At 37.1% G+C, this 27,027-nt stretch overlaps 1 protein-coding gene across 3 annotated transcripts in view; it reads right to left on the bottom strand.

The window, feature by feature from the left end:
• Positions 1-27,027, bottom strand: part of GMDS (GDP-mannose 4,6-dehydratase) — a 421,560-nt gene that overhangs the window by 329,015 nt on the left and 65,518 nt on the right. For all 3 annotated transcript variants that reach the window (XM_069853596.1, XM_069853597.1, XM_069853598.1), the window contains 3 exons: positions 25,298-25,342; positions 21,458-21,545; positions 16,140-16,249 (listed from right to left, as the gene is read on the bottom strand). In XM_069853596.1, the coding sequence (XP_069709697.1) occupies positions 16,140-16,249; positions 21,458-21,545; positions 25,298-25,342 (243 nt within the window). The remainder of the gene's footprint in view (positions 1-16,139; positions 16,250-21,457; positions 21,546-25,297; positions 25,343-27,027) is intronic.

Below are 27,027 nucleotides of genomic sequence, written 5' to 3'. Positions count from 1 at the left end.
GCTTATTAAAAACAGGAAAAAAACCCCAAAATAAAACAAAACCCCTAAACAACAGAAAAATATTATTCCTGTATCACTCTACAGAAAGTTGCTGGGTTTGTTTTCTTTTGTTTTAACTATAAAACCAAAATTAGAATAGTAGTATTACAGCACACAGGCTGTGTTACAAGCTGTAGAAGGGACTGAAGCAACAGTCTCCTCGGGTACCAAGACCAGTTGCGTAGCGCACAAGTTTCTGCCTGCTTGGGCTCTTCCTCTTCTGAGCAACACCTGAGAAACACACAGAAAAATAATTCATAATCTTCTATAACACTGAGTCCTAAAAAAAAAAAAGTCTCCTCTGTGGCAGCTATAGAATTCAAACAAATCTGGAGTATTTGAGGATGCCCCTGCTCATTGCAGGAGTGTTAAACTAGATGAGGATTAAAGGTCCCTTCCAACTCAAGCCATTCTATGATGTTCTACTTTATACAAAACCAACAGCCTCCTCCCTGGTTTCCCTCCATGCAAACACCTACATACATACAATTGGACTTTCCTGATCAGGCCACTACACAAGCCTACAGATACCTTTCATTTATGTTTGGCAGAGATGCACAAGAATATTCATTTTAAAAATCAAATTTAATTAAAAAATGTGGCTCTTAAAGTTGCTTGGAAAACATTTCTGTTCCAGGAACAAATACCATACCCTGTGATCTGACTCTTGCTAAGTACTGTACCTCTGCACTGATGGTCTACAGGTATACAGCTGTCGTGGACTTCATCTTGTGAAAGGTGAGGTTCATGTCTCTGGCACCTGGGATGAAGCCCAGATATGCCATTAGTAAACAAGACAAATACTCTCAGAGCTGACTTGGTACAAAAAGGGAGATCTGGTTCAGGGTGAAGGCACTCATAGCATAAAAACCTTTTTTGATGATAATTATACCCATCCAGGTTTTGCATAGTATGTGGTCCTGCAGTTATAATGAGCCATGGTCACAAATCACTGTAACTGAGTTTGTAAAATGCTGCATAATTGACTGCTGCAACAAACCCCAGACTTTTAAATATATTAACAGTCTGACAGAGGACAAGTTTCCTGAAAAAGTATTCTCCGTCATCTTTCAACCATCATACTTCTGCCAGTCCTTATCTGGAAGATGATTTTGGCTAGATAAAGCCGAAGGATGGTGGTGTTTACATTTGCCAGTTGGTTGGGGCTTTTTTGCATATGGGCTAGTACTTCTACCTGTATTATCTCATAAGCCTCTGCAACCAACTCAAATAGATGCCAAATAGCAAAGAAAGAAATCTAAGATGTGCAGGATTCCATGTATATATCCAAATTAAAATAAAGCTTTTAGACTGACATGAGGCATTAGAGCTGAGGAGTCTCCATTTACCTTTAAAAGCACCTTGTTGGTGACAGAATTATTTAGTGATCAGCTGTACCAAGTGTAAGGTATAGCAGGATGCTGATGGGGATTTTGTGCATGAAACCACCACTCAAAAAGCACCATCCCTACAGTAAGCCTTGGTTTGATGCTTTCAGGGCATTTGTTTGTTTATTATTTTAAAAAAGGTGAGGTCCAATCACCCACTTTTAGTCTTAAACGCAACATAATGGAACATTTTCTTAACTTGGCTTGAGGTGAGGGAGTGTGGAAAATCAGTTTCTCTGTCAAAGTGGAAACACGCGCATGTGGCAGATGATGATGATGTTCTCTGAATTTCACCATGTCACACTGTATAATACAGACAAATAAGTGACTTCCCCATTTATGTGTAGCCTATATTCCCATTCCCAGTAAGGAAGGCAGAACTACAAATCTATCCCAAAGCAAGAGCAGGCTGCTATAGATCACTGAGCTTTCAGTATCTGCATATTTTTTATTTTTACATCTTATTATTGTTGTAGATAGTTGTATCCACTAGCCCCTCTGGGATAAGGTTTGACCTATTTTTCAAGAGCAACTTGAAGATTAGGAGGTGGGAACAGATGGCTTCAGTCAAAACCTTTTAAATCAGTTCCAAAGTGTAATATTTTCACATACTCCCCATGCTTACCACCCATCTAAGAAAGAAATAAAAAAAAAGAAATTAAAAAAAGAAATACAAAAAACTTAAACCCAAAAGTGACAGAAAAAGAGAAAAAAGATGAAACAGACTAATTTATTCAGCCTTGCTTTTGTGCTTTAACTTACTGAGTTTTAAAAAGTGGTGAAAAACTCAACCTACTCCACTTATATTGTTATCAGTACATGCAGCACATGATGTGACAAATATTTGAAATCTTTAGCACTACTAATATATAGAAAGCAGATTCAATTGCATTCCAAGTAATTAATCTGTGCCACACAATGCAACCAAGCGTTATAACAATGCAGTTCAACATGTATAAAATGTTGTATTTAAGTATAACAATTTTTAAACAGATAACAGAGCAGTCTTTTCTTCCTTCCTATCACTTAATAATTTAATGCATCGTTTTTATTCTGGTTTCCCACATAGTGCTATAAAGAAACAAACCAGGGAAAAGCAAAAACATAAGTTCAGAGATAAAATACATCTGGTTAATAGTCAAACACAAAGCGAAGGATAGTATAGCCTCCAGATTTCATTGCCTGTCAGCCAAGAAATTTCTCATTTTAAACACAGTGTTTTAAAAATAATTACAACATGTTTCTATGTTAAGAGAAATACAGTAATTAGAACCCTGCAGGAGAACAACCATTTTACAAAAATCCTTTAAACCATTCACTGACAAAATAACTATCTCTCTATTGCCCTCTCATTTTCAATCACAATTTCTAAACCAAAAGTTTTTAAAACTGGTTCTAAGTCTTATATGACAGAATGGACAAATACACTAATATGTGCACCAATAACAATTTTTAGTAAAGGAAACTAAGTGAAGGCAGGCCGTTAGAGACTGCCAGGAAAAAAAAAATCTATACACTTAAGTTTCTCCTTATTTATAGGTTTTGCTAACAAATAATCACATCTCTGCTTCACTCTTAAAATGCATCCGTTTGCATTTTTAGCAAACGTTTTTAACTACAATTTTAGAACATACTGACAACAATTATGTCTTAAATGAGCAGATTTAATTTAGCAAGTATATACTTTCTGATTTTACACAAATCTAATCAGGTTGTACAGATAGCTTTAAGTAGACTGAAAGCTAAAGAAAGCAAAAAATTAGCACTAGCTTACAAAGATCAAAAATCTACAGACACCACAAATGCCGTGCTAACAGCCGTCCAATTAAAGCCAAGAAAAAACATGTTAGAAAGCTTAGTTTGAAGAGACGTGTCTAACAGTAAATTAGTGGAAATGTATCAAGACATATTTCCCCTTAAATTTTTCATTTAAAATATGTTCTAAAATTACAGCATAATACCGCCATCCAGGAGAGATGCTATAACCACAGCAGAATCCATCTAGGATTTAGGAGAGGCGTGAAGCAGCCACCTCTGTGAAGGTGGTCTTGAAAAATATATTCAATACAGCAGCTGGAGGTTAATACACAAATGAACCGAATGGCACCTAAGCAAAGGTCTAGCGACAGCCAGGCTTCCACACACCCATGTGCACCTTGAGATTTTCTTTTCAAACTTGTAGGTACAGTGAATGAAAGCCACTTCAAAAAGTTTAAAAAATATTTGTGAAGTTTTTATTCATAACAACATTTAATTACATTATGGAAAGAGTTCCTTTTCAAATATTAAAGATAATAAGACATCCTTCCACACTCCACATAAAATCAAAAGTGTCTGCATACTTAAAGAAAACATCCAACCATAAATGAAAATTTAAGCTATGCTTAGTTAAGGTTCAATTGCTTTCTTGTCTTGAAAGTTAATTGTTTTCAATATATTGTTCTTGTGAACCTTTAAATCTTCAAATTATTTACACTCCATGGCGTTAGAAAGCCACATATTTCACTTTGTTAACAGTGCAATTTGTGAGCATGTTAACATTTAACAGTAAATATGCATACGTAAAGTCATTAAGAAAGATACCCCTCCTGTAAAAATGTTAACATTTGCTTACAGAAGCAAAGCCAACTTTAATCTATACTTGCTGACAGAAAGGATAATATATTGCAGAAAATTCTGTTTCATCCATGGGTCTCACTATATGAAACTTTCTTATGCTTCCCTTCCCCCCTAATCTTTTGTTTTGTCTTAAAGCAATCCATTCTTGGATTAAAAATGTTTCAGCTTTATTAAGGAAACCACAGAGTCAATGGAAAAATTGCTCTGTGAATGAGGACTGGTTTTCATGCTAGATAGTGTTACACCTATTTTTCAACCATTAAATTGCAACAATATTACTGTTCTTAGATTACTAAATCTACACGGACACTATCATAAATTACTTCTATTGATCAGCTGCATGTCATTATTGTGAAACTTTGACTTTGATATGACTTGATGCTAATCACCAGATTTCCAACAATTTATTTTAAGTTAAAGCATTAGAGAGAAAGTTCAAATCAGTTGCTTTGATTTATTTAGTATAAACAAAGTATACTCTGCCCTAATATTTGTAGGGGAATTCTAGTTCAGTACCTTAACCACAGATGTAAGGGAATGAATTAAAAGTAATAAAGTACTTATAAAATTTAAACAAGGTTAACAGTACACAGTTCTCCAAAAAATACCCAAAGTTTTGGTCTTCAATTGACTTCTACTGCATTCTTTTAAATCTTAATTAGCATCCAGCATTTACAGTTCAACATCCTAACGCATATTTCTCACCACTGTAAGCTATTTAATAAAAATAACACAGCAACAAATATAGTAACACTGCAAACACACTGGAATTTGTGACATTCAGTAATGGTACTGCAATACATCTAAATGTGACAAGACAAAAAATGCAAAAACCTATAAATATCATTAGCTGAACTATGTTGACGTATTAGGCACAGAATAGTAACAAAAACCTGCAAGCATGAAATAATCCCAAGCAACGTAAAGAATACTGTCTGGTGACTTCAGTGGCCTTCCGATCAGGAAGTCAATCTGTTCCATTTTCTTTCATTAAAATTATTGCAACCACATTCATGAAAATCAAGTATGTGAAAAAAACTTAATGTGTTTTACAGAATTTATTGTGTTGTACATTTGAAAAGAATTCTAATTTATCAGCTATTTGCATACCATATTGTTTCAACTAAGTTCAACTAAGTTGAATTATATACAATTTTATTTCAGTAAAACTTGCAAGGACTGATACTATAATTAAAGTTTATACATGGATGAGTTCACAATATAGAATAGATCAGTATAATAAATAATTAGCATCTTATGTTATCTTCTACTCAAGGCAATTTTTAGTCTTCTTTTTTTCAGTGGAATTGGCGTTTTTTATAATATGGTTTTAGTAAACCAACTGAATCTCTTACTAGCTCCATAGACGCAGGTGTGCTGAATGGATGCAATGTTTTCAGGAGCACTTTTTAGAGTTTTGCAATTAAATTTTACTGCCCAGCTAACTAAATACATTGGTTGCATATGCCTAGTAATTAAAATAGATAATTTCTGGAGGATGTTCTTTGCCACAGTGGAGTTTTAGAGACAAGTCAAAGGGAAAATATTACATCAATATAGAATGAGAAAAACACCACAGAACTCTCAACTTGTTAAACAAACACACACAAAGCTTTTCAAAAAAATCAAGAATATTAAGTATATTAAAACCTTTAAAGCAATGCTTCAAACTTCCAGCATCCTTTAATTTGTTTTTATATCCTTGTTTGATGCTGTATCCTTTTTTCTGATGCTATGCCAGTAAAATTGCATCACCATGAAACAACATTATGCAAGAATGTCTGGCTAAAATTAAAATGCTATTTCTCAGCATCACAAAGTTACAGGAAAAATGCAGTTGAGGCATTCACAATGCAATTATGGAGTCAAATATACTCTGCACATACTTAATGAAAAAATAAGGTAATGGAAAGGTAGTACGGATAGCTATACAGGAAGAAAAATCACCAGATTGCTCCTCCTATTGCTCTAACTACTGCCAAAGATGCTTGATAGAGCTCCACTTCAAAGAAGTCAGAATGATAAAAACTAATAGAAGCTGAGGAGTTCTTCATGCAATAGCAGACAGTACTGATTTTTTTTTTTTTTTTTAACACACCTAACTTCTCTGCAATACAAAAGTTGCCTGTTAGGGCACAAATGCTGAATAAGTTTTCTGCCTGCTAAAATACAACATAGCAGCACCACAATAAGATTAAACTGCAGGAACACTATTTAAATGAACTGATTTCTAATTCAGATGGATTAGCCATAAACACCGGATATTATACCATAAATACATAATACAAAGTAATTTATCATCTAGTTCACAGAAGACACTCAGTTAAGATGCAATATTCTATACTGATTCCCCCACGATCATTGCTATAAGCAGAAAAATGAACACAACAGCAAGTAATTGAAATAGTCCAAAATAATAACTTATATTTTTTCATAACATATTTTTCAGCATGGCTAAGTTGAACAAATATGTCTACTCTCAACATCCACAAAATTTATTGACACTAATGAAGTAGCAAAAGTAAAAACTCCTTACAGTTCTGGAATTCATAAATAAATTATATTTCATCTTCAATTCCTAAAATGTTCAAGGAAAAATAGAAACTTTTGTCCATGGACTCTTGTTAACAGTAGAATTAATCCCTGCAGATACAAATGTGTTCCGTCGCTCCCAACCACACAGCCATTCTAAATCACTGCAAGAGTTTTTTAATAGAAATGTTTTGTACATTTGAAGTTATCTCTATGCTGTTTTAAACTCTAAGAAAATAAGCAAAACGTTTTTACTGCAGAAAATATTTAATTTCTTTTGTTTTGCAAGCCTGTAAAACATACCAAGTAGCTTTGATATGCATGGTTCATTTCTTCCACAGATGAAGGAAGTCGGGAGGATACACACATATTTTTAAATCTGCATAAACCACAAAGCCAAACTTACACAGAACAAAGAACAAATCTAGCGTTACTCAGCAAGAAGACTAGAAACATGCACACACACACACCAACAATCCTAATAATCCTAAAGGAAAAGAGAAGTAGTGCTTTGTTATGCAAATATGCCATTTCAAAATTGGGAAAATTAAATGATGTCATTCAGGCTAACATCCTTACTTCAATGGAAAAGAAGCAAGAGACAACAACCACCCTCCCTCCCCACTAACCTCTTCATATACATTTATTTCTGCATGGTTTGGCTTAAATAAGACTCTGTAGCACCTAGCCCCAAGAAGAATTACAGATACAGTTAGCAACTACTTATTTAAAAAAGTCTGCATTTGTTCTGCCAACCTAAGTTATCTGAATAATCAATGTAATGCATGTATTATTGTGTATTCGCAGATGTTTCACAGATTCCAATTATGGTATTTAGAATAGTAACTTAGTAAATGGTTTGTAAAAATGTAAACCCAACCACATTACTTTTTCCAAGAATTTAATTAATATGCCTCCATGGAAACATGTTCAGAGGCACAATAAGAAATTTAAAACATGATATATTAAATTAATTTAATACTTAGTAAGAGAAAATATGGATTAAAATAGATTAATATTATTACTAATACAATGAATCACATACATTACTTTTATTTAACAGCAATGTGTGTTCAAACTAGTGTTCAAACAGAAGATATTGCATATAATTGTTAGAGCAACATTTTTCTTAAAATTGTGACTTTCATTGTAAGATGTTAAATAAAAATTTTCAAAAAATACCACAAACCAAAACATATGTAGACCCACTAATCCAGCTGAATGAACAGTATTTTAGCTATAACGAAAAAGCTCCAGAAGTCAGAGCCATTACACTAGCACTTCCTAGAAAGTATGATGACTGATTCTGAAAATCGTCTGCACCTCTGTAGACCTGTTACCCTCTGATCTCAGTAAACTGTAGCAGCTAGTGTGAGTTGCAGTACTCCAACGTGAATCAAATACAGTTTTCTTTAAACCTATTAGAAATAAATTACATGGTGGTTTGGTTTTATTACTAGCCTGTTGAAGGGAGTGAATGGATAGCTAGAATATCAAGTCTGAGAAAACAAATATTGTACAAGAAACAAGTTATCACAATATAAGCCTGCAGGGTATCACCAAGTTGCTGTAACATTTTTTTTCAGGCAATTTGGTTAAAACACATCTGTTTACAGAAAGTAAAACTTTAGTTTTTGATCGACCAGAAATATAATTGGCAAAGCTAACGCTTAACACAAATAAAATGTTTTGTAACTTTAAGATAGCACACCATATTGACTTTTCCAGCCTTGATATAATTTCTAGACTACCCTAGTCACACTATAACAGCAATTTCTCAACTTCTTTTCTATCCTCCTGCTACGATATCTCAAAATCCCAGGGCTTGAGCAATCATTGACATCAAAGTCAGAGCCTTCAATTCCAACTTTTATTTTGGGAGCATCCTACTACAACATGATGAGCACACAACAAAATATGTTAATGTCTAGATGACTGGAGCTATTTTGCAGCCATTAATTTTGTACTTAATAAACATTAAGTTAAACACTGTACTACTATTATTCATCAAACACTTCTAGAGAGAGATCTGCATCTTGACTCATTTTAATAGCAAATCTAATTTGGGGGATCAGAGCAGAACTGACTGCAGCTTTTTCTCTAAAAACGCTGACATTTGAGCAAACTTTACCAAAGTATGCTTGCCTGATTGAGGACTGACATTTCCTTTCTCTAACCTGCTTAACTAAAAAATAGGCATTCTGGCCAACTCCTACAGTACCCCAAGGCAGTTGTATATCACTTTCAGTTGCAACTAGTGAATACTTTCTTTTTCTCTCTGTCTCTTAATTTTGACATGCATATTATGTTAGCTGATTTCAATCATGTTGCACGAGTGGATGACATACCTTAAAAGATTAAGTTTTGCCACCTGGGACTATTGCAGAAATTCAGTACTTTATAGCATCATACCTTTCTTCATCCTCTACGTTACTGCATTATCAATAGTAGCTTTCTTTCATATTTTATGCCTAAAGACAAGTTGTTCAAGGCTGCAGTTGATACAAATCAGCTTCAAATGCCATTCCTCTCTCATTCCCATTACGGAATTGAGCTGCTCCATTGTGTACAACACTCTGCTGCCACCTATTTGACACAAGAAATACAACGCTGCAAACACTGCAACTGGGTTTGCCTTTCCCCCAGCTTTCTCTCCCCCTGCAGCAACTGCTAGAAGAAAATTATGAGGGAAGTTTGTGATTACTCCCCTCCCCACTCACAGCCAAACACAAAAATCAATTCAGCAATTACTTTTACACTTAAAAGTAGCTACAATTACAGCAGAGAGTTGGTTATTGAAAATAAAAATAGAATTATGTAATAAATCACTCTTCTTCAAAATGGGAAGATTTCTAAAAAAATAAATTTCCAATTTAATGACCTTCTTCCATTTATAACCTCAAACAAAAGATCAGTCCTAAAGTTTGTTTTAAAGCAATTATTTTACATTTTTTAATTTAGTTGTGTAGTAACAGAGCTCATCGACGGCTTGATTTCAACAGCTATCCAGATACAATTGGGGCCATGGCAATGAACCAACATGGATTCATCAGTCGTATCCCTTCACTATACCAAACTTAAAATTCAGAATTCAGATAGGACGTCAAATTTCAGAGCCTTAAAGCAGAAACCACACACAAAGAATGAGCTGAAGGAAGTGGTACCTTATCCATCATCGGGGGTCACAAGGATAAACACCACTTCATTCATCACAGCATTCAGCCTCCTTTGTATGCAACTACACAACACAGGAACAACAGCTAAAATATTCCCTACCTTGCATTTCTAAAACATCATGCAAGAGACATCCACTCAAAATGAATTTATGATCTTCAGTTAGATTCACGACGAGGTACACTCTGCTCTTTAATTACCAAGCCATACAGAAAAGTCCTGTTTCAGGGCTCAGTCTGGTCTTTTTCACATGCCCAATTAAGTACCCATACATAATTTTTTTTACATGGTTGCTTTCCCAATACACTTAAATATCTTATTGGAAGAAACGTGCTTTAGCATTTACCCTGGAAACGATCCATAGGAAAAAAACAACAAAATGAAAGATTAAAATCAGTAAAAATGTAGCAAGTTATTCAAACAAACTATAAACATGGTCACTGTGATCCTAAGAGGCATATGAACTCTTATGCATTTTTCTATAGAGAGGGGAAAATATACCTTACCTCAGAGCAAAGGTAGGGAGAAAAGGAAGGGCTTTGTTGAGGGAGGAAGGGAGTAGGAAAGGAGAAAATGAGATGGGTGGAACAGGACGACACAGAGGCAACATCAGCCTGCAGCAGAAGTCATGAAAGATCTTTTGCAGTATTAAAACATCCGTAAACATAATACCTTAATTTTCTCACTGGTATTGACATAAGTAGTACTTGGTTTGGGGAGCAATTTGTTAATGCTTGTGTTTGCTAATGCATTCTAATACCACTGAGTGCGTTACTCCACCATTCTTTTTATGTATTCATAAGTATATGTATTATGGCCGCAATGATTAACTGTTAATCTGTTTAATAAAATTAACAGTTACACTAAGTTCCTTAATAATACTCGGTTTTAAATCTATTTAGTTTGACAGTGCAAGCCACAATTACAAAGACTGCTTAAAGTTGCCATAAATATTTAGTCACTAAGTGAAGAGACATATAAAACTCCAATTCCTAGCTATTACTGGAATTGCCTTTATTTCTAGGAAGCACACAAAATCTGTTTGAACAGGTACTGCAAGTATTATGTTTAAAAAATTGCCCAGAATAACTCAAGTGTAAAGCTACCTAAAACCTGATTGCTTAAAAGAAATTAGATTACTCAAAAAGTTCAGGCTACACCCAGCAGAACAACACACATAAGCACTTGAAAGAAACACTCAAGAGGCTTATTCTGCCCTCTGGTGCACTCTGTCCCGCAAGGACACAGAATCCTGCACAAAACCCAGGAAAGGGTATGCTGAGCTACATTAAGTCTGTTCAGCATCTTCTAGGATCATACTCTGGATGATACCAGCACGAGCAAAAGCAATAAAGCATTCTGCAGAACACAAGGCAGCCCAGCTAATTTTTCTTCCTTAGTATAATACATATGGCAGAGCGCCCAATTGTCCTGGTGAAGGAGGAAGGCTCTGTCATGTAAAACACTCTGCAAATACAGAATTTGCTGGTTTGCAAAACAATTTTCTAGTAAGGTTGTGTTCATGAGGCTGGTGTTATGAGCTGCCATCACCAGTAAACAGATGATAGGAGACAGACAGGTCCCCAAGCATGCCACAGAACACAAAACCACAGGCCCATGCAAGGATCCTATGCTTATCAGAGGTACTCCAGGGCAGCAGGTTCCATATTTATAACCTTATTATAGCACAAATCAGGTCTGAAAACTCACTTTTTGGCTGATATAATGAGCTGCCATACATCTTAAATTAGAAGGAATTTGATATCATTTTGAGGCAATAAAATATTTTACAAAGCATAACTATAAAATTCTCCAACTCCATAAAATCGAGGTCTGTTAGGCTTACTTTTGCCTATGAATAAGTCTGTCTACACCTCTAAACCAGAGTGCTGCTAATATTCACCACAATTAACCAGACTAGATCTTGCTGCCCTGAAGTACCAAACTGCTTGTTTTACAAAACACACAAAAAATTCCATTAATTTTCTGAGAAGCTATCAGCTTTCACAAGCCTAAAACCTATGCAATAACATAACACATATAGATATATATATAAAACAACGATGCATACTGAACAATAAGAACTTATGAGGTGCAGTACATAAATCATGTATTATGCCAGCTGTAATGCAGAATTCTAAGCCTAGTTACTAATACAAGAGTGGAAAAGCTTTACAGTTAATTCCCTGAATTATTCAGCCTGCAGTTTCATATAGGTAAGATTGTAAAATAAACCAAACAACTTCCACCACAAGGAAGCATTGCTGGATCAGAAACAAACTGAGTAAGTACACAATTAGCGTATAAGCACATAAATAGCATCATTAAGATAATTGACAGGTATTTAAGTGTGATTAAAAAAAGCCATCCTACAAACTAGTAGAGGACATTCCTGTTTAGCACATGGACTACAATACCAAAACACATCATCTCCAGTGCAAAAGAACTATTTTCAGAACTAACGTACCAAATAGGCAATGGCAGAAAACATTCATAGTCATTTTACTTTCAGTGTTATTAAGATGGTTAAAGCTAAGCCAAACCAAATTGAATGGTTTTCAAAATAAGGACCCTAGCAGGGAGCTGCTTTGTAAGGAACATTCTCCAGCCTGGCTATTGAATTCTGTGAGGACACAGCTTCAAAGGATTCCAGAACTCAACAATCAGGAGACTTTAGTTCTCAGTTCTGACTTAGCTCTTGGCCAAGTTATGTAAGCTTGTGCTCCACTTTCATTATAGCTCAATATTCACAGGATATATGCAGTGGAAGTACCTTCTTTATATATGACAGCCCAGAGTGACACCATCCTCTCCTAAGCAGACTTTCTCATAGATTATTTTCAAGTATAGTAACTGCCTGGATAGACAGGGGATGGAGGTAGGGGACTGTCCCTATAACATCACAGATAAAACCTGCAGGAGAAAATCAGCAAGAGATATATTTAATTATTTGATTCACTTTCAACCTAAGCAGAAGGATGGGACATGGTATAGCAGCTGACAAACACAGCCTTCCTCACTGTAAAGTTGCACAGCACCATCTATTCCCAGCAATTGTTCATAACCACAGTTCCAACTGCGGTAAGAAGCATCCCATAAAAGATTATGGAGGGAAGTGAAAAAGGCAACCTGTTTTCCATAGGGTTCACACTCCTCAGATCAGGAGTCCAGGGATGAAAAGAAGAATTTACAACATAATGTGGCAGTAGATAAGGCTTTTTTCAGATAATGGGAAGAAACTCCACATTCACAGATTCTGGTACTCATGAGGGACTTTCACCATGTTGATATCTGCTGTAGGGAAAAACACAGCAGGGCACATGCAGTTCAGGAGGTTTCTGGAATGTATTGATAACCTCCTGACACAAGTGATGGAAAAGCTCACAAGAGGAAACGCTATGAACATTCAATTCCTATAGCCAAGGAAGAGCACAGTCAAATATCAGTGAGATTACTTCTTCTTCAGGAAAAAAAAAATAGTTAAAAGTTCATACGTATCTATACATGTGCACCTACTGCAACACTATGCAACATCAGAGATATTTTAGCCAACCTAGCATTTGAGTAGTTGATTTTCAAGGTATTCAATAGAGGAATATGAGCATAGAATTATGAGTAACAGAACCTAGATTAAGCCATCGGAATACTACCTCCTATATACAATAATAGATTATTATGGAATCAATATACTGTAAACAATCACTCCCATGAATCTTAATTAAACAAAAAAAACCAAACCAACAACAACCCACGGTTAGCACACCAGATTCCCAAAGCACCAAAAGCCAAAGCAGCAGGTCACATAAAGACCAGACAGAGAAAATGAGGCTAAACTGTTTACTTGGTAACTGTGAAGTGAATGTACTACTGTTTTATGAACATCCAATGGAGAAGCTACAGCGCTGAGAGCTAATCCCTGTTTCTCACCAAAACAGACAGGAATGCACACTGGATCATTTCTTCCTACTGATGATATCATTCTGTTAAGTTTACTGCTTTCAGTAAGGAGCAAGTTTCAGTCTTCTCTCACTTTCTCCCATGTACAAGACCAGATCAGCCTCTCAGTGACCTACTTTATGAGTCATAGCCCTCACTATTTCTGATTCAGAAAAACGTCTTCTCTGACAGTATTTCCCAGACTACTGTGGGTTCATTCCAAGAACCAATTTCATCTTCATTGGTTTCCTACAGGAAACCAGACCAACTTCCTATTATTTTATTTTCCTTCATTTCAGCATGGCTCACATAAACTAACTGGAAGTGAGAGTGATACAAAACTTTATTCTGCATAAACACAAGCCAACGTAAACACCACCAAAAATACTGAAGACGTCACTGTTTCAAAGTCACCAGAATGTGAAGCAATCTAAGATTAGAATTTCTTGTCCCTCCTTCCCCAAACATGATGTACACAAGCAAAGCCAGTAAGTTTACATAATCAAAGTTTAGTGGTAAGAGCTATTCAGTTCTCTGTGTAGACAGTCACCCTTAACCAAGTTCTACTCCCTCTTCTAACACTGGTAATTGTTTTAAAATGGTAAACACTGTTGACCTGCTTTTAAGTTCCATCAACATCATAGTCAAGACCCCCAATCACCCCAGTCAATAGAGCTGGAGTGCCTAGGTTCTCTCCTTAACGGCGGTGACAGAAGTATTACTGGAGATACTAGGAGGAAGTATAATAAGTACACCCCAAAGAAGTCCATCTAGACTTCCAGTTGAGCTTCTAACATTGCCTAAGTATTGGCCTGCTGCATTAAGGCCAGCTTCCAAGAGTGCCATTTTGATGTCTCCTCCTTGTACTACAAGGCACATTAGATCTCCAGAAGCCAAGACTCTGCATTGACGCAAAATGTTTATGCAGTGAGACACCAAAGGAATAAACTTTTCCAGAGCCCATGGCAGTGTCAGCAAGAATCTATAGCAGCATCGGCACCACCTCCACTTTATGCCCTTCCGGTGCTGTGATTTGAGCTGTTGGCAGCTGCAGCAGCCGCATGGAGATTGTCTGGGACTAGATCATTAGTACCATTCCAACATCACTGATGTGACACAAGTAATTTCCATAGAGATTGTTATCCAATGCACTAGTTAAAGAAAAAAATGCTGGAACACCTAGCTGTGGACTGCAAATAGCCAGCAAAGTTTGCTGGCTCATATTTCACTCTGCAAAACAGCAGTTAAATTGCCTTCTGGACCAAAGCTGTCCTTGCACTCATGTTCTTATACTGCTGTACCTGAGCTAATAAACCCAAGCACACTCATGGTTAGCACAGAGCAAACTATATAATTCAATCATACAAGCAATTTAAAAGCAAAGTTATTCTCATTTAATCTCCATTTTCTGCTGTTTGTCTTGCCAATAACTGCACTATTTCAACATGTTTCCTCTTGCTGGGTTTCAAGGCTTACAGAGTGACAAGAACAACACATTACTTTTGTAAGAAGGCTAACTTATTAAAACTAAAGCCAAACTGATTTTCATGAAGCTTAAATTCTCCTTCAGTTCCTACCTCAAGAGAGGCCAGTGAAATTACTACTGAAGAATACTTTTACATTGCTCACAAAGGACAGGACATATGACTGACACACAATTTAACTTCATGACAATTTGCCACCTAGCCATCAGGGTTAGTTTTTAACGATAAAGTGAAGTATGAATGAGGTTTTTGCAAGTAAACAGAGGGCACTTGGTAGTAAATTGAGCTTTTCCATGATACAAAATGTAGCTTAGAATATGTAAAGCGCAAATTAAAGGTATCCTTTCTACTATTAATTTTCTTTCCTTATGGTGCAGCAGTACTTGCCAGGGTCAGCTTACTCATCTTCAAAAACTCCTTTTTTGTTTCAGTTTCTCTAACTTGATTTTTCCAGCCAAAGACCCAGAAATGTAACGAAACTGCAAGCAGTAGCAAAGCTATTTTGTCTATTTGTAGGACAACCTTCCTAAAAGTATCACCTGCATGAACACTAGTACAGGCGAAGCCTTTCTAGAAATGACATGCACAGACACATGTATTGATTTTAATGCAAATGGAATACTGTGTATTTAAGCACTGTTTGGCCTAACAACATTGTATAACTTCTGCACTAGTACTGATTAGCAACAAACTGCAGCAAAATATGTTTCACATGGTAAATTAATCAGATTTTTAAACCTATGGATTTTATCGATAATGACAATTTAACCTCACTTCTTCTGACATCTTAATATACACTCAGCAGCAACATTTGTTCAGCACTACAGAAACACAGCTATCTTGATTTAAGGTAGTGTCTGCCTATTAAAGTTAGCAGTTGTTAAAACAGCTATAAATGCTGCAATCTAAAATAATCAAAGCTGTATACCATGCACATTCACAATTCTCAGTGCTAGAAGCTACTCACCTTGACATGGCTCTGAGCTCCCAAGTTGTATATCTCAGTGGGTTTGACTTCATTAATGATCTTCACTAGGCAGGTGCTGTCTGTCAGATCACCATAGTGCAGCTTCATGTCTTCAGAGTTTAAGAACACAGAGTTAATACACCTTAGTCCCAGAACACTCTTTGTCCAAATCCTACTCCAGGTTTAAAATCCAAGTAAACATTTACTAGAAAAAGTTAAGAGCTCCGTTCAACCTGAACAAGGTTTTGCTTGTTTTTTCCCCCCGTTTTAAGCACAAAATATATTTCCCTCCAGGAGTAATGAATACCATTTCATATTCTCTTTTCAATAATATTTATCCAACAAAATTTACATAATTTAATAGTTTACACTTCATTAACCCAGGTTGTATAAACTAGATCAATGTCATATCCAGAATTTCAGCCACAAAGAAAAGCGCATTATTTTAGTTTAGGCTTCCAATCTTTCACAGTCAAAGGGTTTTAATAACTTTTTAAGCACACATGAATAGCTTCCTGCTCCTTTCCAAAATGTTGCATATGTTTAAGTACCTCACTGCAAATAATTTCACAGCAAAAAATGCCTAAAGTATCTACAAGATAAACATTTAGGTAACATCACAGTCCAATCAACTGCATTTATTAATATTGGTTTTTAATTTAAACATATGGATAGACACTGGAAAAAAATTTCAGAGAACGCTGTAATTGTCAGCAAAACATGCTTCATGAATTATACATAATATTGTAAATCTCATATGAGGTTAGATATGTCAGTCACACAGCTGTTATTTATTCTTTCCCAACTGAATTACTTTCTAATTTGTTTAGGAAAAAAGAAGGCAAGAGCGTGAGACCAGCTCCTGTCAAAATTTAAGGAGCACGTAGCAATGGCTTATCGACTTGCCCTTGGTTTCAGACTCTGCCTGTCAAGAAATTATTCAAGAAATAAAATTCTGTTAAACCAGGTCTAATTTTCTTCTTATTTAAATAAATCACATCACCACACTACTATTACATATCTATTCCATAGAAAGAAAAAATTGTTAGAACTACTGATGAATTAGAAGTTTATTTAATTGCCATATTTATATAGATAATCATTTGATGTTTTGGCCTTAATACATTCATATTGCCCTATTTTTGGGACAAAGAGGAAATCCTATTTCTGTACAGTTTAGCAGTCTTCCCATTTGACGATGGTCACTATTTGTTGGAGCTGTATCATCTAGAGATATAGTCAACTTGATTTTTTTTTTTAATCCGAAACCCCCAAAATACAAGCTTTACTACAAAAGACTACCATATAAATCTAAAGCACTTTTTTTTAATGCTGTAGAGACACATGAACTTTATTTAATTTGTTTGGTGTTTTAAAACATTTTATTTAACAGTTCAAAGAAGTTTCAACAGCAAAGAAGTAACAGATCACACAGATCTCAGGTGTTCAGCTCTGCACATTCCTATTTCCCAGGTACTTGAGGTTGATAAAGTGATACAGCTTGGCAGGTCACAGTACATTCTTGAAATCTGCTTTTACAGCCACTTTGCTTGAAAAGGACAGTTCTGAAGAAACTTCATGACTCAGTTGAAGCTGTGGCTCAGAGTTAAGGGAATGATAACGCAACTTATTTTAAAAGGAAGAGAGAACTGCGGTTAAATACTAGGGCTAGCGAGAAGGTTATGACCCTTTCTGTGCATACACAATTATCCATGGTATGGGCCATCTTTGCTCCTGCCACGAATTTTATACAGGCTGTGCTGGAACACCACCACAATTCTACACAGATGGAATGCAATTGTCCTACTTTCCAAACAAAATTCAATACATGAATCCAGTTCTGCCTGTGGGCCACAGCATACAGATGATGCCAGATGGTTATAGGATAAAACTATTTGGATATTGGTGTTAAACTGCAATGCTTAAAACTGTTGGTATCCAGATCACATTAACAACTGCTGTGTTTTTGTCGCAACACTAAATAGAGACCAAAGGCAAGCACCACCTGAACAATTTCTCTCATAGCAGTACCCATCGTTTTCAGGACAACTCTGTGGGCTGCTGGGAAGAACCCAAATGCACTACCTTTTCTGTACCAGAAAAGAAACCCTCCCCTCAGCAACAGGGGCCCCTCTTCTTCCTCTGCTTACTTTGGCTGGGAGTTAAAATATCCCTGCCAGCTGAGCCAGCCTTTCAGAGAGGACGGAGCAGAGGACACTGCTAGAAAAGGAGGCCAAGGACTAGCAGCAACTTTGTAGGAGCCTTATGGTCCGAAAGATCAACTGGTTCCTCTCTAGCCTAAGGAGCATCTGAGTAGGAAAGAGGTGCCACAGCCAGAATCCCTCATCCTACACCAAATATACCCAGTTCTGCCACAATCCACAGGCCAGAGAGCAGTCTCAGAGATTCCCAAGGGAAGATGTACTGCCAACTAAGCTGAGCCAAGCATCAGATATACACTCCCAGGATTACCTTAAATTTAAAGCTCTCAAAGGGGAATGGCCATTTTAGTCTACCATGAAGTCCTTAAAGCTTCTTGTCTAAATGACTGTTTTGAAGGGAAGCAGAGCATGAGTCTTTGTTCATTTTCTGACCCATGAAAAAGAGATCTTTCAAGAGTAATAGTCTAAGTGGAAAGATATAATAGAAATGGGGTTTATTTGCTGCAAATATTTATTAACACAGATAAAATGTAAAAACCTTTAGGTTTTATTAATATTATCCAATGTAAAAATGTCTTCAGCAAGCAATAGGTGCAGGGTTTGCTTAAGGAAACACCTTGTTTTCCTTCTTGTTCTCCTTACTTTTTATTTTATAAAGAAGTTCACTGTCTATGAAGATCATCATCTTGCAATGTGTAATCAATTCCTCATGGGAAGAACACATATGGTAAAGACAAAATTAGGGTTTGCTCACATCAACCAGTATTGCTTCTTTGCTTCCTCCAGTACTGCCTGGAAACCCATTGTTTCCAAACAGTTTCTATGGAGCAGCCTTTCCTGACATTCCAAGTCCAATTCCTTCTCCTCCTCCCCCCATTCATATGGCTGCATTCCTTAGTTAAGGGAAAATGAGATAAGAAATGGGGAGAAATATTTAAGATCTGCTTTCTTTTTCCTTTCTTCCATCACTTTCCTTAAATGTTCATATGCGTATTTATATTGACATCATCATCTCAAATCACTTTTCATATTCACAAGACAGTCCTCACAGGTTTCAGTTTGATTGCTGGAGGGTAGGGAGGCTCTGCAAAGGGATCTGAACAGGCTGGACCGCTGGGCTGAGACCAATGGCATGAGGTTTAACAAGGCCAAATGCCGGGTCCTGCACTTGGGGCACAACAACCCTGTGCAGTGCTACAGACTGGGAGAAGTCTGGCTAGAAAACTGCCTGGAGGAGAGGGACCTGGGGGTGCTGGTTGACAGCGACTGAACATGAGCCAGCAGTGTGCCCAGGTGGCCAAGAAGGCCAATGGCATCTTGGCTTGGATCAGAAACGGCGTGACCAGCAGGTCCAGGGAGGTTATTCTCCCTCTGTACTCGGCACTGGTGAGACCGCACCTCGAATCCTGTGTTCAGTTCTGGGCCCCTCACCACAAGAAGGATGTTGAGGCTCTGGAGCGAGTCCAGAGAAGAGCAACAAAGCTGGTGAAGGGGCTGGAGAACAGGCCTTATGAGGAGCGGCTGAGAGAGCTGGGGTTGTTTAGCCTTGAGAAGAGGAGGCTGAGGGGTGACCTCATTGCTCTCTACAACTACCTGAAAGGAGGTTGAAGAGAGGAGGGAGCTAGCCTCTTCTCCAAAGTGACAGGGGACAGGACAAGAGGGAATGGCCTCAAGCTCCACCAGGGGAGATTTAGGCTGGACATTAGGAAAAAAAATTTCACAGAAAGGGTCATTGGGCACTGGAACAGGCTGCCCAGGGAGGTGGTTGAGTCACCTTCCCTGGAGGTGTTTAAGGCACGGGTGGACGAGGTGCTAAGGGTCATGGTTTAGTGTTTGATAGGAATGGTTGAACTCGATGATCAGGTGGGTCTCTTCCAACCTGGTTATTCTATGATTTTACTTTCTGAGCCATGAATGTAAGTCATGGGAAACACATTACATTGTCTGTGATGGTAGCACAGGCTTCAGTATTCTTCATGAAGATATTTCATTCAATATTATCCCTCTCTTGACCAGATATTTTAAGGAGAAATGTACAGTAAGTACCGACTATTCATGGCAAATGCCACTAAAGTCATGTCAGAAATTAAATATTTTTTTAAAAAAATTACTAACAAAGATAACGTGAAATCTAAAAGTTGTATTATATATTACAATTTGACAAAATTAGTCTCTGTTTAATCACAGTCGAAAGACATGAGATCTATCTACAGCATGGAGATGCTTAGTGTAAAGAATATCTCAAATTGGACTATTTAGAACAGTGTCAGCCTGCACAACCCTACAAAATGTGTATAGCTTAGAGAACTACGTGCTTGTTAAAATGCTCAATTCTTCTTCTGAGCTTCTGCTTATTAAATCGCCAGTTATTCTTCTCTAAGGTAAAATACTCAATTTTTGCATAGTGTACCCTGAAGGTAATTTCCTCTTTTCAAATTATCATCAGTAACAAAGAATACAGTAAATTGTCAGCAAATTTCCAAGAGCAATGCCTGTCCTTCAGGAAAAGCAGGTAATTGTATCCTTGGATGCAGAAATTCAGAAGGTCCAAAGATTCATTCTTCCTGTCATCAGTTAGAATCAATCATGTCTTATTCGTGCTGTCAGAGAGGCTGATCCCAAACCCTTAACTTCATCAGGCACTAAGCTCATGAGGAAACAGAAGTGGAGTGCTTAAGATAAATGACTCTCAAAAAAAAAATTACTCTTCCAGTATCTCAGTGTTTTCAATCTCACAGCTTTTTGCAGGCCCAGCCATTTTCTAATTACTACTGCCTAGCTGTGTGTGAACTGTCAAGCACCTCTACAAAAGAGAAAGTGCCTTCTGGGCCCCCTCTTCTATTTTCCCCTCTAGGTAACTCACACACCAGAGCATCACATTTGATCAAAGAAATATCAATTTTCTTTCTGAGATAGAGCAGCTAGCTAACACAAGCAGAGAAAAAGGAAGCTTAGTTATCAAGTTTGTGTGTTTGGTTTTGTTTTATTTTTGTTTTAAATCACCAATCTTAAATCAAGCACAGCTTAAAAATAACTACTTGTTAGTAACATCTAGGTAGAGGAAACTGGGATTCCCTTCCTGCTCTGGGGACCTTTCTCCACCAAACACACACCACAGACTGAAAAAGACCCTTAAATATAAAAACAAAGTCTTACTTCCTTCAATGTGAGCCTGTGGGTTCTTATAGAGATGTTCAATCCGGCCTGTATTAAAAGAACTAGACCGACGAACAATGCCATGCACCTGGGGATTGAACAAGGAGAAATACAAAAGGAAAGTAGTAAACATTAGGAAGAAAGTGTTCATCCTCATCATCACACATTTCATATACATGGACCTAACCCTTACACCAAGTACTCAGAGCTTATCTCTATTCCTAAAGGCAGATAGATATCCAAATCATAACAAAATACTTGGAGATGAGCTCTGACACTGTCATATTTATTTTAATACCCTTAAGTGGTTGCACCTTCTCCCTTGTTGACACCACTAGCACTCCAGGCATCAGACACAGTGTACAGAAAACCCACTGAACTGCCCTAGAGCACCATCTCCTAGTGAGTGAGACTTGCCAGTATTACTAGAGTTGGAGAAGAGATATGTCAATCCAAAGATAATCTCTTCTCCCTGGTTGCAGAGAAGTCTTTTTGGAGCCAGAGATGATAGGTACAAAAAAAACCAGCAGCAGCAGATGTGACTAGGGAAAGGAGAGAGGGGCAGAGAGGAAAGAAGGGAAAAAAAACAAGGAGAAAGAAGGGGCAGCAGCTGCAACGTCCAAATGTATTTTAAAAAATAGCTGTTTATTCACTTTCTGGGGTGTTGGAATAACAGCAAGAACAGTCAGTGCTGTTTTGTGGACCTCATGAGTCAGTGTTCTCCAGTGGGTTACCAGGCACAGAGGCAAGCCTAAGACTGAAACACAGGTTGGTAATTTCCTTTAACCAGACATGATAAATAAGAAAAAACCCACTGGTTCTGACTAACACTAAAGAAAAGCCTGTTTGTATCTAACACATTAGAGAAATCGTTCAAACACTGATCCTGTTTCACCCTTATGTAAGACAGCCCCATGTCTGCTGCCAAAATTCCCACTAGCTTAGGTTATCAGCTATAGAAGTTGTGCTTGTACAACTAAAATCAATCTTCAACATCTGATTGTCCTCCACTTCTCCCTGCCCTTTATTTCTGAAAGTGATCCCTTGGATACATCCTGTAATTGGTTGGGTTGGGACATCGCTTTACTGCCTCACTTCACGTTAACTTTACCTATGATAATATACTAGCAGGAATGGGCAGCGTCTGGAGGTTTGATCTGGTTTTGTTTTGTCTGGGGATTTTTATTTTACACTTAACACAAGGTATGGTTACTGACATGGAAAACACTTCTTATTCCATCCTAAGTCTAAAACTTATACTGAATAAAAAGGTATTCACAACCACACAGTGAAACCAGTTTGCTGCTTGAAGAATTGCATTTTGGTGGCAAGATCTCTAATGACAGCTGAATAGCTTCATCTTTACAATGTGCAAGTCAAATTTATGATGCCAATTTCCTGGTATAAAATCTTGTGTGCCCATACAACAGGCTCACAATGTACCTTGTTCTACAATTTAATCACTAAACTTTCCACAACTGAGTAAAATACTTGCATTTTGAGGATCAACAGACAACTCAGAAACATGCTCCCCAAAACAAGTTCCCATCAAACAACAAATTTAGTAAGATAAGTTTTCTAAGTTATTCAGTTTAAAGCCCTATCAAAATAATTATTTATAGAATGTGTGGATAATTTACAGGCATGTAAGGTTTACAAACACTTTCATTAAAAAAGACACTATCATAATAACTTCATTTTTACAAAAGATGCTGGGAGTATTTTGAGTTCTAAAATGAGCACCTGTTTTGCTGAGTAAAAATCAGACTATGCAGTTTTAAAGCATCAAATTATTCTAAAGGAATGTAACAACTGCTCAGCAGTTCTTCTAGCAAATGTAAACATTTTGGCTTAAAGTCCTGATGAGAGACTTCTTGAGCTCCCAATTATCTATCTCTGAATGAAATCATGCTGAAATGCAAGTTCACACAAATGATTGACCAATAAGCCAAATCTTGCCAGCTCAAAGCTTGATGAAAGACTGAGCTTGCAGAAGCCTTGTGTCAGCTGAATGACTGTGATGCCAATGTTTGACCAATGAGATGTGCTAAATGCAATCACCCCAGGACTTCAAGAAGTTTCAGCAAACAAACAAATCCAGAGAGCCTGTTGCATCCAGTGATAACAAGAACATATGCAACCCAGTTTCTTTTTTTCTTTTCTTTTTTTTTCCCTCCCACTCCTTTTTCTGGTATGCACACACAAGGGAAAGAAAACTTGCCAAATGCTTAATACATGACAGCAATATTACCATAAAAAAAGTGATGAAAGCTACCTTTGTCTGCATGGGACATGTGAAACGCAAACTTTGTGACAAGCTAAAATGTGTACAACCTGGTTAATTTACTTAAGAAAATAAGATCAGTGAGTTTTCCTCTATAGGACTTGATCTTTAAGTAGACTAAAATTTTAAAAAAGTTAAACCATCTTAGATAGGGAGGCAATCAGTTATTATGTGTAGTCTTGTGCTCAGTTATTCAGGAAAGGAGGTCTCTACCCGGGAACATAGGCAAGAATTCCAACAAATAGATGGAGAGTTGATGAACAGAAAAAAAACAGCTTCTACTCAATTATCCTAACTTTCTATTGTGGAAAGCGTCACTTTTCATTCTAGTTGCAGTGAGCAGTTCACAATTTCCTTGTAGACTATGGCAGAGCATGTACTTTTGGGTTTAAAGTAGCAGAAGCAGCCACAAGAATACTTCTCTTCATATCTCTCTTCATTCAAATGGAATGGAGAAATAGTAAAAATCACCATTTTGCAACACTGAAAAACCAACACCAATAAACAGATAAATCAACAAAGCAGGAGAAAGGATGGAATAAGCAAGGAAAGCTTAACCATGCGCAAAAGCATGGAAAGCACAAATTGGCTGAGAATAGACTTCTCACTGAACTATGAAGCACTATTACAACAGAAATAATAAAATCCAATATTAGAAGAACCCAGAAAATACTGCCTTAATCCAACCACCCCCTTCCTTCCATTATCATATATTTTAGAAGCATCTACCATGACTGAGAAGGCAAACGTTCTCATATATACACCCACAACAGTTCAAAGCCATCAAATCATACCATAATAATATCATTGTTGCTTTGCTGGGCCATAAAAAAGACAATTTTGCTGGAGAAAATTATGTAGCAAGAAGTAAAGTATCAGACTCGCTTTATATTAAGGAAAAGGTAAATGAAAATCATATGCTAATGAAGTACACAAGTAATTCAAGAGAAGGGGTGGAAAGTAAACCTACCAAAGTACATACATTTTTTTCTTTCTTTTGTTTTTTTTTTTCCTTCTGAAGTACACAAGTAATTCAAGAGAAGGGGTGGAAAGTAAACCTACCAAAGTACATACATTTTTTTCTTTCTTTTGGTTTCTTTTTTCCTTCTTTTTAAACTGAAAAAGTGAAATGCAAGGGTTTCATTGCTGAAGTATAGCTGCCAAAACAAAAGGGCCTTTAGTGTGGAGAGGAAGGTGCAGTAAGAGAACAAACAAGAGATTCTTATTCCTTTATGTGGTACATTGCATCATAAATTATTCCCTAATTCCTTACAGTTTTGGCTCACGCAGGTCACTCCTTATCTGAGTTAGTGGGAAACATGCAAAGCAGCTATACCCTGAGGAGAAGAGGGAATCCACTAGTGGACATTAGATGATAAATAGTACAATAAGCTGGCATGATTACAGGCTATGTTGCACATTCCTCTCCGGAATTTTGATTTGTTATCTAAGGCTGGAGTGGAAAACATACACAGAGAAGGACAGAAGCAGAGGAAGCCAGATCTGCAGCATGCAAACAACTCCATCAGCCTGCAGCCAGTCACCGAGTCACTCACCTCATAGCCTTTTTCCAGCAGGAACTCGGCCAAGTATGATCCATCCTGGGAAGAGTAAGATATAGGAAAATGTTAGAAACACAGTGAATGGGCCTGGGAGATTTGGACTGGGTTAAGGTCTCAAAAAAGGCAAAAAAAAATTGCAGTGACTTGACCAAGTAACAAGCATATGCTTTGAATTCTCCGGATTCATACACTGGCCTAAAATTATTTTAGATGCTTTTTGGTTAATTTTAGATCAAGAAGCAGTATATTTTAAGATAACTTGCTTACAAATGCTGGTTGAGAACTCTCATCTCTTGAATCTCTTTCCAAGTTCCATTGTAAAGCGTCTGGAGACGTCTTTCCAAAATATCCTAACTGCAATTGATGAATTAGAATTATTTTGTAGACAGGGAAGGAAAAACATTCTAGAGAAATTGGTGGAAGCTTAGCATATTCTGCAAATCAACACGCCTCTGTAGGATAGTGTCTCCTTTGCATATGCACTCCTTTCACATGCCTTCTGAAGGAAGCAATAATTCTGCCTGCCTGACCAATTGAGTTTTCAAAAACATCCCTAGCACACCTTATATTTATACTACAGAATACAAGCCATTTTCACATTTTATATAACATTGAGCATTAAGAGCTTGAGGTTTTTTCCCCCCTTCCTGTCAAATCCTTGTCAAACTTAAATAATTCAACTCCCCCAAAAGCAAATACTTCAAAACACATGTTAGCACATGTTTTCCTAAAATAAGATCATTTTCCTGGCACCGTAGTTGCCAGGATTACCAAATACATTTATCCTTATAAAAGTGTATGCACCATCACAAACCCAGCAAAGTTTATCCCTCCAAAAGGCACACACTAACCAATTCAGCGAATATTACCCATGCCCAAGAGTCTCTGTCTTTTCACTGACTTTTTGAACTAGTGGCTCCTTTAATATGCGAAAGTATTCCAGAGTCAATTGACTTGTTACAGAAAGACCATAAAACTATAAGGTGCAACCTACGCTTATATGCTTTAACACTGTTATTTGGATCTGCTCTGCTGTGATCACAACCAGAAACCTTTAAGTGCAAAACTAAACAGACATAATTTTGGTCCTCTTAAAAAGCATGTTTCTCCAGAGAAAAACCTCTCTCACCTCAGATTAAAATAGCTTCTCTTGCCTCACAGACAGCCTAAGGAGCGTAACATGCTGAAGTAAGAAATCTGAGATGCACTAGGAGACTCTAAAGCAGCCAGACTGCCAGCGGAGGCTGCTTACTACATTGATAACAAAATCATGCATAAGTGTATGCAAAATGGCATGGTGCAGCGTACAAGGGACCTGTTGCTGTATGTTTAAAGTCACAGCATCAAAAAAGTTTATGAAACATACCACAAAGTCATGAAGACTTACACAGTCTAGAAGAACTTTGAACCATGAAAGAAAGTCTCACCTACACATACTTCTACTACGCGCATATGCGTGTGGTAACACAAATTCTCAGCACTCAAGCCAACCACCAGTCTATGACACTGAAACACGACAGACCATGTGTGCCATGACATCACTGGAACAGTATGTGTTTCTGTACATCAAATGAAAAAAAAATAAGATCCCATCAAAGGGAGAAATATACAAAGAATACACAGTGGCAACTCTGGAGAAATACATGAGCAAGGATAATGGATGACAACTACCTTTAAAGTGGTTGTCTTTTTCATTAGTGATTTCCCCCAGTATTTAGCAGAGG

This window comes from Phaenicophaeus curvirostris, chromosome 3, assembly GCF_032191515.1.
Source record: "Phaenicophaeus curvirostris isolate KB17595 chromosome 3, BPBGC_Pcur_1.0, whole genome shotgun sequence".
NCBI classification, from domain to species: Eukaryota; Metazoa; Chordata; class Aves; order Cuculiformes; family Cuculidae; genus Phaenicophaeus; species Phaenicophaeus curvirostris.
This window is presented reverse-complemented; position numbering and strand designations above follow the sequence as displayed.